A 10,885-nucleotide genomic window follows, 5' to 3' on the forward strand; every position below is an offset into this window, starting at 1 on the left:
AAGAGGGCACTAGATCTCATTATAGATGGTTATGAACCACCGTGTGGTTGCTGGGAATTGAGCTCAGGACCTTTGAAAGAGAGGCAGTGCTCTTAACCTCTGAGCCATCTCTCCAGTAGCCCCAAAATTTTTTTTAAATATCTGAACAACACAAATGAAGTTTCTCTATTGTGTTATAAAGCCTAGCAAGCCAAATGTATGAAAAGCTCTAGTAGTCCCTAAGCAATCAACACTCCCACGGCTACATGTGTCAATTCATCAATAGAAAAATCTACAGTTATAAAACTAAAAAAATTAAAATTCAGCCTATGCCTGTGATTTGTACTTAAAGGTCAAGGAATGTCATTTTCTTCTTAAAGATTAAACCATTATACGGGTCAGCCAACATTCTTTTACTCTATTAGTGAAGGTAAGTAAGAGAGGAACAGTGGGGATGGTAAAGTAAAATATATTAGAATGCCTTTTAATGTCACTATGCAAATAAAATTTTATACTTTCTTGTAAGGTAATAGTTCTTTCCTACTAAGTTACTACAATTTAGCGAGGTGTTTTTAAATATTTGGGGGCTAAGAATAGCTCAGCAGTACAGCTAAGGCTCTGGGTTCCATCTTTAATACCACAAATGTATGTGTGACTATGTCTGTGTGTATATGTATTATTCCAATTTAAGTTGACCACCCCTTCACATAAGAGTTTTGCTTTAATTACATGTATGTGAATTCATACACATGAGTGCAGGTCCCATGAGGCCAAATACATTACATTCCCTAGAGTTAAAGTGGAGTTGGTGGCCCACCCAATATAGGCAAAGGGAACCAAACTAATGGCCTCAGCACTATGTACTCAAAGGGCTGGAGAGATGGCTCGCTGATTAAGAACCTGGATTTAAGAGAGCACAAACACCTGAAACTTCAGTTACAGGGAATACAAAACCCTCTCCTAGCCTCTGCACGTATCAGACACATGGTGCATCCATACACATGTAGGCAAACTCTTATAAAACTAAATAAATATTACAGAAGGAAAGAGCAGTAAACATTTTTAAGCACTGAACCATCTCTCTGGCCCTATTTATATCAGTTTTATACACTATCACAATTTAGTAGTCTGGTCTTCAACAGTTTATAGTCTTAAAAACTAAGTACTCCATGTACATGAATGCTACTAGACAGCTCTGTAATGATAAAGTTATAAAGCATACCATTTCAAATATCAAGGCTGGAAAGTAGCACAATTAGTGAATTTGCAGATTCTATATTTTGTGTCTCTTGTTTTAAATACAAATATCACAAAAGAATTAAAAATGAAGAAAAGATTAGCCCAAGGCCATTTTTACTAGTCTTTCAGATAAAAATACTGACTTGAATTTCATCCTAATAAATCCATTTTAAGTAGAAAATATCTTAAATTGAAATGCATTTTATAGACCTAATTAACCAAATATAAGAATTTGGCCGGGCGGTGGTGGTGCACGCCTTTAATCCCAGCACTCGGGAGGCAGAGTCGGGCGGATCACTGTGAGTTCGAGGCCAGCCTGGTCTACAAAGCGAGTCCAAGACAGCCAAGGCTACACAGAGAGACCCTGTCTTGAAAAACCAATAAATAAATAAATAAATAAAAATAATTTGGCTTAGCCTGACTTAAATATATTCTCACTTATATCAATAGCCTATGGTTTGTATCTGATACAAAGGCTGTCTTGGAATGAAGCAGTAACACCTCACAGAATGTATCCAATGGCATACTGAAAGTGAAGCATCTTTGTTCAAGTTAAGTTTTAACATCATTCTAAATCAGAAAATTCTCAAATCGTATCATTTAAAAACCAAGAATTATCTGTACACCTATTAAAATTACAAATACAGATTTTTTCCAAGCTGTATACATTACTGTCAGTTTACAGCATAAAATAGCTGTGAAAACCAAACTTTGCTCCCAGCATAACACACTATCGTTCCTAATATATACAGTAACTCAAAGGACAAATTCAGAAATATAATCAATAAAATGTTATAACTAGTTGTAAAAGCAATTTTTAAACATTCCTTTGGATAGTGATGGGCTAGCAATAATACAAGCCCTTAAAGCACACATCTTAGCACAAATCCATAACGCTTTTCAAAATTACTGTTTATTCTTAGTTTTACTTTACACAGCTAATGATTCATCCTGATCTATAGCTCAAAATGACAAAGAATAAAATGAAAACAAAAGACACGCCTTCCTCAGAGTTACGTGTATACAGGCAATCTTAAGACTCATGGACCTAGCCAAGAGTCCTTGCAAGCGGCCTTCTGTAGCGCAGATGCCTCATGCTTCAGAGCAGTGCTCCTGTGGCTGCCCCTTCAGTGCTAGCATCTGCAAACTTGCTCTCACAGCCTCATTCTTTCTTACCTGCACTACAAATCGATTACCATCACCACGACCTCAGTATAATCTTCACTGTTACATTTGATAACACAAGACAACAAAAAGAACCACTTACTTAGCAACTTTTCAATCCCGTAAGTAATCTTTAGAATGTTCCTAATCAATTACCATAAGCAACACTGGTTTTGTTTTTTGTTTGGCTTTTTTAGAGAAAAGAGTAGCAGAGTAGTCCCAGCTGGCCTGGACCTAACCAGGTAGAACAAGTTGACCTTGAACTCAAAGATCTGCCTCCCAAGTGCTGAGATTATATGTGTATGCCACAACATCTGGCTTATGAGCAGCACATTTCATTATTACTGTGAATCATTTCCAACAAAACAAATACAAATAAGCAAACTTATGCATTTCACTGAAAAAAATTATATCCAGCTAATAACCTCATTAAAAAGTTATGAATTTCACTGAAAGACATTAAAATCTAGTTAATAACGTCCCAGAAACTATTTTAATTTGCACTTTTATGTTAAACAAAAACAACAACAACAAAAAGAAACAAGTTTACTATTAAACTATGGGCAGTTCACATGTTCAATCTGTAGTAAAAGCTGATTTCTAATATCACTTATGGTAAAAGGCAATACTAATAAAATAATAAAGAACCCATTAGTTCTCACCAACATATGAGTTTCGTCCTGCTGCTTTGAGAGTTTCCACAACAGAGAAATAACATTCAGGACTTGCTGCATAACCTGTAGAGGCTCTCGCTCTACACAATTTCCAACAGAAACAGCCAGTTGTGGAGGTAAAGCTTCAATCCAGCATTCAATTAGCAATGGAATTATTATTTCAATGAATCCTTTCAGATTTTCGGGGGATGACAGGTCTTCATCCACAGTGCCTAGTGTTCCCACAAAGTACCTAATAGGAAAGATAAGAATGAAAAGAGCCAATGATTGCAAAACGAAATCCCCTACATAATTTAAATATGAAACACACTAAAATTAAATACCATCAACTATCAATTACATTGATCAAAAGTGGAAAGAAACACAAAAGAAACACTAAAACGGCAAAGCCAACAGAAACTTTTAAGTTTTACTTCTAATTAGGCTTTGGCTACAAATGAAGACATACTCTTAAATGACTCCTCCCATTGGGAGTCATCTAATCAACTCATCATTAATAACTACATGAAAACTATGAAAGACAAGAATTATGTCTTCCCACCATTAGCCATTAAATGGTCAGCAGTTAAAATTCAATATAGGAAAACTGAGTGTGGACATAACTGAAATCCTTACCGTAGCCTGAACTGTGAACTGACATTTGGCTGTGAACCCCCATTTTCATAAACCTGGATGTGTTGCTGGTCGTTGGCATGATCCTTCCAGTTGATAAAAATGGAGTTGCTAGTGGCATGGGGAGTTTCTTTTTGTTCCTGAAGTCCTTCACTTTCTCTCAACCTACTGGATCCATCTGCCAAGGCCTGAAGGAATTTACTGAGTCTTGCTAAGACTTTGAGTCTCCATTGCTGAGAAGTGACTCTCCGATTAGGGTTTACAGAGAGTATCCAGGACTGGGGCCTGTCTCTATTTAACAGTCCTTTGAACAGCTGCTGATGAGAAATGAGCTCTACAAAATTCTTAAGCAATATACTGCTACGGGCAGTGACGAGAGCTGGGTAATGCTCCAGCAGAATGTCCAGAACTTTTAAAGAGTCCTCCTGAATTCCTTCAGTAATGTGAGTCATGGCACTAGAGAGATGGGCACTTACCAAAGGGAAAAATGGAGAAATTTGTTCAGTTCGTATTTTGGGGGCCAGGAACTGAAGAAGCTGAACTGCTGCTAATCGTACATTAGCATCTCTATCTGTAAACACAGCAGTCACCTCACTCAGTATGTTTGAAAGGTGTGCGTCAATTATAAATGGGCACTGAGACAAAAGGTCTTTGAGTCCGAGAAGAGCACTTTGCTTAACACCAGCATTATAGTGATGCATCTGTGACAGCAAATCCTGTAACACACACACAGATTTTAGGTAAACATTTTCAGGTAAACATTTTAACTTAAACTATATAAGCTCAAGTCCTTGTGCAAAGTATGAGCATTTCCCAAATGCTGGTTAGCTTTACTAGGATCAGACACACTTTTGCACTTAAAATACTTTATCCTATAAAAACATTATATAGTTCTCTTTTGAGCTTTTTTTTTTTCTTTAACATTGAACTACACACAGGGTTTGGCACACTATGATTTAAAGTCGCATTAATCAACATATACTGCAGAGCTACTACGTTCCAATCATAAGTGCATTTATCCTTTCCAGGCTTTTTTTTTTTTTTTTTTTTTTTGGAGACAGGGTTTCTCATGTACCCTTGGCTGTCTTGAACTCACTCTGTAGACCAGGCTGGAACTCACAGAGCCCCACCTGCCTCAGCCTCCTGGACTGCTGAGCGTACAGGTGTATACCACCATGCCTGGCTATCCTTTCCAAACTTAACATACTTCCAAAGGTGTGTTTTATTCAGAAGATACTATTAGGTAAATTTATTCTCCCAAGATGTTATCTCATAATACATATACAGATACTCCAAAACCTCATAAAATATTAAGTACAGCACAATTCTTGTCTCAAGCACATCACAATAGGGATACTTACTCTTTACTAATGAGCTATGTGTTCCAATTAACTCAGAAATAACTATCCACAGATCTTAATCAGCTATAAAGGAAAACTATCAATCAAGAACTTGACAAAAATGAATTAAATATAACTACTTCCAGATGACATGTATCATTTTTTTAAAAAAAGCATACTATGGAGCAATCACTGAGGACTTACTATAGTAAAACTTTCTCAAGTAGAAAAGATGATTTGAAGATCAAATACTGACAATAGGAAACTCAAACAAACATCATCTCACAATATACCATATGGTCCTAAGGTAAATCATTTACTTAGATTAAGCAGCTTTTCACAAAAAATATGACATTCCACATCATGTGAAAGAAAAATTTCATACTATTAAAAGATATATATATATTTACAATTTACCTTTATGTTAAGTTTTCTATTGTTGGTTGGAAGTGTTCTATCCTCTTTAAGTTGTTCAGGCAAATGTATAGCCTTTGTCTTAAAGTTTGTAGCTGTAGCATTTTCTAATTTGGGCTTCTTTTTACCAACTTTTAGCTTTACTTTCTGAAAATCATCTTGGCGTTTCCTTTTCTTGGTCATTCTTAAGTCCTGTCGGAAAGAATGAAAACAATGGATTAAAGCAAGGATAATTGATAAAAGAATAAAAATGTTGTTTTCCAATATTTATGTTACTCTAACATCTCAAATATCACCATGCATCACGGCCATCAATAATAATGCCAAAGAATCAAAATGTACAACCACTAAAACATGCAAGAATCATCTTGGTTAAGAAATGTTGAAAATGTCATTTACAAAAAGGTAAGAATCTTGTTAAAGAACCTTTGCAAAACCAGGCCTGGTGGTACGCGCCTTTAACCCCAGCACTCCAGTGGCAAAGGCAGGTGGATCTCTGCTGAGTCCAAGGTCAGCCTGGTTTACAAAGAGAGTCCAGGACAGGCAGAGCTACAACGAGAGAAACCCTGTCTCAAAAAAACAAGAATAAACAAAAACAAAAAAAAGCAAAAAAACAAAAACAAAAAAAAAAAAAGAGAGAGAGAAAGAGAGAAAGAAAGACAGACAGACACAAACAAACAAGCAAGCACGCTAGCTAGCTTTACAAGGTTTTTTGGGCCATCTAAAACTGTCAGTGTGCTGAATAGAAACCTGAAATGGTTGCTCCACTGGAACACACCACATTAGAAATTCTTAACACTCAGAATCTTATGAAGGGGGGGGGGGGTGGAATTACTTAATGCAGGAGATAATTAGGAAGTTTCATGATCAAAGCTGGATGCTACAAACCAAACAACAACAAAAACAAACAACAAACAAAAAATACTGGTAGGACCAGGCAGGGTGGTGCACACGTTTAATCCCAGCACTCGGGAGGTAGAAGCAAGATCGCTCTGAGTTCGAGGCCAGCTTGGTCTACAAAGTGAGTCCAGGATAGCTAATGCTACACAGAGAGACCCTGTCTCAATAAACCAAAAATAAAAATATACTGGTAGGATCCAGGTAGGCAAGAAGGAGGAATGAGTATGCTATGAGAGAGGAAAGCCAGATACAGGGCAAGAGCAGGAACAAGCCTAGTAAGGAAAGAAGAGAAGGCACAAGCACTGTGAACATACAGGCAAGATTCAGACTAGCTATCCACCCTCTGCCCCACCCCCCAGAAAGGTAAGCAACAACCTGAAAGGAAATGCAATTTAAGAGGAAGAAAAAGGCTGGCTAGCCACTGTCATAATAAAGAACTCAGGAATAACCACATCACCTTGCACCTTTCTCCATCCTCTCCACTACATTCTTTCAACGTTTCTATTTTCTCGTTTACCAACTCTTTGATCAGCACGCTTCCTACCCATTCTAAAGTCACTAGCTTTAAAAGCCCATATTTCTACCCTAGACTACTCAACAGTTTCCTCATTGCTAAGTGCTTTTGTCTCTACAGTGTCTTTTTGACCCCTTGACCACGGTCATCAGACAGCTTCCTAAACAAAGATGTGACAAAGATAGGGAGCTTTCATTGTTCTATTGTTTATAAATGGTATACTTCCAGCTGGGCACAGTGGTACAGGCCTGTAATCCCAGCACTCAAGGAGACAGATCACTGTGAGTTCCAGGCCAGACTGGTCCACAAAGCCAGTCCAGGACAGCCAAGGCTACACAGAGAAACCTTGTCTCAAAATAAACAAATGAATGGATGGCACAGTTCATGACGTGGTAGGTACTAACATGGTTCCAGTAACTCTTCCTGGCTGTATCTTCCCCATCAGTGAACTTCAAATTAAAAAAAAAAAAAAAAGCTACATCCATCTGGAACCAGTTCCGGTCTTCTTGAAGCTGATTTCAGACGTTTCATAATGAATTCCTCTGCACACCCAATTGAGCACTTCTGGAGTAAATAAAACTACTTCTGGTCTAATATGATTACCTGATGTCACAATGCTACACATGGAGGTTTAAAAAGTCTACCGTGGTTTTAAAATGAATGAATTAGGGGCTAGTGAGATGGCTCAGTGGTTAAAAAAGCACTGTCTGCTTTTCCAAAGCACCAAGGTTCAATTCCCAGCACCTACGTGTCAGCTTACAACCATCTGTAACTCCAGTTCCAGGGATTCTGACACCTTCATACCAATGCACATAGAATAAAAAATTTTTTTAATGAATTAATTAATGAGTAAGTGAATTCAGCTATGGCATCATATCCAAGTTCACAGATGTGGAATTTTATTACCTTAGCACTTCTCCAAGTAGGCATTGCCTACATAAAAGGTTAACAGCTGATTTTAAAGGGAGCACACAGTACATGTGCCTGTGCCACTTATTAGACAGAGGCAAGCGACTGCTTGAGCACAGGTGGAACCTGATCAACACAGCAAAATGCCATTATTTTTTAAAGCATATTTCTAGAATCAGTATGCTTCTTATCCAAACACATTTTCTACTGTGCTTCTGTCTATAAAACAACGTGTAGTTCTTATCAACCATTAAATAAGCAAATGCCTTATGTTCATCCACACTCGGAGCTATAAACTATTAGAATAAACATGCTTCAAGCAGAGCATGCTTTCTGTTAGTCTCTGGACCAACACACACCAAATATTCAGGCCTCACAAACCGAGAAGGCCCCGTATGCATGTGGCCTACTTTTAATACAAAACTGGTTTTTAATCTATTAAGCAAGCACACGTTGTAAGCTCTTCTTACAATTTTATCCGCAGTGTTTCCAGAGATAAAAGTAAACGGTACAGAGAAAACCTGTGCCATCTCCCATCCTCCTCTGAGCACTCTTTCACATGTGATGGGCCTCTAGCAGTCTACATCGCCCCTCGTTTTCAATAGGATGTCAACTTGTGGCTTATCACTTTAAGTACACGCTAGCGAATCTGCTAGGAACATTATGAGGGCTAATAGCCCTTCGCTTACTTTTAAGTCTCGACCAATGTTTCAGAATCACATAGGTAACATTTTTCTACTAGGAACTTTTAAAGTTCCATTAACAGCTGCTGTTGTTTTCACTTAAAGATTTCCATAAAATACAGGAAATCAAACAGCTCTACTAGACTAGACCACTTTCACAGTATTGGACCGTGAGTACAAGAAAGCAACTCCAGCCCCGGGGCCTGAGCTCTCAGAGGACTCACCACCTTTTCCAGTGATCTGTTGAAAACTAAAACACACACACACACATATATGTTCCTGCTGCGGGTCAGTCTTAATGCTAACCTGGGCGGATGAAGACTGCAACTTGAGCAAACTCCTAAGTAATGCGCCCAGTGGCAATTCATTACTTTTCCTTATTCCCAATGTCTCCCGCCCTCCAAAAAAAAAAAAAAAAAAGGAAAAAGAAATAATCAAGGAGAAAGCAAGCACTTAGCAGTTGGTCTATGATGATTTCCTCTCCAAATCTTTGCGTCAAAAGAGCTCTTCCAAATTAGAGGAGGCAGAAAGCGAGGGTGGACAAGGTGGGGTGAAGGAAAGGAGCGCAGCGATTACATCTGCGCACCCCAGCTTTCGAGCTTGCACACCAAAAATGGGAACCCAATTCTTGTTTTACTTTATTCAAAGGAAAGCACGGTCCCTGCACTTCTGTGGGCGTCGAGTGGAGAGCCTCTGGCCCGAACCCCACACGCCGGCCTAACCCTTGCCAGGCCCCGAATCGGCTCGCGGTCGCTTGAGGCGATCCGGCAGCCCCTCGGCCGGCTCACACGCTCGCTGGGGACACCGGAGACCCTGGGCCACCCAGCCCGCCACCTGGGCCGCCTCAGCGCGCCCCGCCGCCTGGGCCCCGCGTCTCCGCGCCCCAGGAGGGCCGGGCAGGACCGACGGACGCCGCTCACCTGAGAGCCGGGACGGACCCGGGCCGCGGAGACGAGGCAGTTGAGCAAGCGAGCGCCGAGCCCCGAGGGACCACGCCGCGTACAGCCGGCCACAGGCTTCTCGCTCGCTCGCGGAACGCGTTTTCAAATCGCCTCGTACTCACGCGGCCGCGTCTCCTTCCGCCGCCCGGAAGTAGGGCCCCCCTCCCTCGCCACGCTCACGTGATCACGAGCCGCAGCCGCGCGCAGCCAGAGGGCAGGGCCAGATCAGTACGCCACGCCCCTTCCAAGAGGGGCTGCGCCGGAAGCAGGGGCGTGAGAGGCGGGTCTAGAGCCCAGCAAGCCGAGTCAGGTCTTGAAGGATGTTGGTTGATTACAGCTGATTGAAAGGCGGACTTCTCCCCAAGGACAACAGTTCTTCAGACCTGCAGCTACAACCAGAGAAAAGTATAACCTGAACTTAATTAAGGAAGGAAAACGTTTCATACAGCAAAGATAGCGTTTCTTGAAAGGGTAACCTGGGCTAAAGCCAAGCAGATAAATGCTTAGAGGGTTACAAACTATACCTAGTAGCGGAGTTCTGGAAAACTTAGTACAGGGTTTCTCTGATAAAAAAAACATTTTCAGCATACAATTAACTCCTACTACTCAAAGTAAGTGGACTTAGAGATTTTGAGATATTAAAATGCCGACGTAGTGGCGCACGCCTTTTTAATCCCAGCACTAGGGAGGCAGAGGCAGGTGGATCGATGTTCGGGTCTACAAAGTGACCAGGACAGCCAAGGCTACACAGAGAAACCCTGTCTGGGGGGGGGGGGGGGGGGGCGTAGGGGTGGAACTAAAAAAAGAAATCTAGTCTTTGGAAGTTGGTCAACACCATTAAGAGATGATTGGCATTAAATTCATTGATGGATTAATTAGTTTACCACTGGTAAATTCAGATTGAACGGGCAATAAGAAGTGGTTCTAGTTGGAAGGGAAAAGGAGTTCCTGGTTCTAGGACTTTGAAAGGGATATCTTGATCCCCCACCCTTCTCTCTGCTCCCTGGCCACTGTGAAGTGAGCCTCTCTTTCCTACTCACCACAGATGCAAAACAGCAAAGCCAGTTGACCATGGAGTGGAGTCCGTGAAACCGTGAAGCAGAGTGAACTTTTCCTCCTTGAAGTTGTTTGTCTCAGGTTATTTTGTCACAGGGAAAAGTAATTGCCACAGTTGCCCCCCAGAGCTACATTCCAAGATTTTTAAAGCTGTGTGTGACAAACAAAATAGTTATGAACTGGTTATTAGTTTTTTTGTCTCTACTTTAAAACATGAAAACTGTGAGCATAAAGACTGGATTTCTCAACCCTTCAGTGAGGAATTCTGCAGTTACAAGGAATGTCTACTTGAAGGTCTCTGAGACACACCAAACGCTAATTAACAAGATCCTTGGCATAAGCCAGAAAAACACTGTTTGCAGTGAACAGGCGATCTAGAATGAATAGAGAACTCCATTCCTAAAGCTCTCTAATTGACCACACAAGCATTCCTTTCCTGAGGCTGTTATAAGACAGATTG

The 10,885-nt window shown here is 40.5% G+C and overlaps 1 protein-coding gene across 1 annotated transcript in view; it reads right to left on the bottom strand.

Moving 5' to 3' along the window:
* Positions 1-9,518, bottom strand: part of Tex10 (testis expressed 10) — a 38,979-nt gene extending 29,461 nt beyond the window's left edge. Inside the window, exons 1-4 of the mRNA XM_051161912.1 lie at positions 9,349-9,518; positions 5,426-5,614; positions 3,672-4,384; positions 3,045-3,288 (exon numbers count right to left, since the gene is read on the bottom strand). Of these exons, the coding sequence (XP_051017869.1) occupies positions 3,045-3,288; positions 3,672-4,384; positions 5,426-5,605 (1,137 nt within the window). The 5' untranslated portion in view covers positions 5,606-5,614; positions 9,349-9,518. The remainder of the gene's footprint in view (positions 1-3,044; positions 3,289-3,671; positions 4,385-5,425; positions 5,615-9,348) is intronic.
* Between the last annotated feature and the right edge of the window lie 1,367 nt (positions 9,519-10,885).

This window comes from Acomys russatus, chromosome 2 (assembly GCF_903995435.1).
Source record: "Acomys russatus chromosome 2, mAcoRus1.1, whole genome shotgun sequence".
NCBI lineage: Eukaryota > Metazoa > Chordata > Mammalia > Rodentia > Muridae > Acomys > Acomys russatus.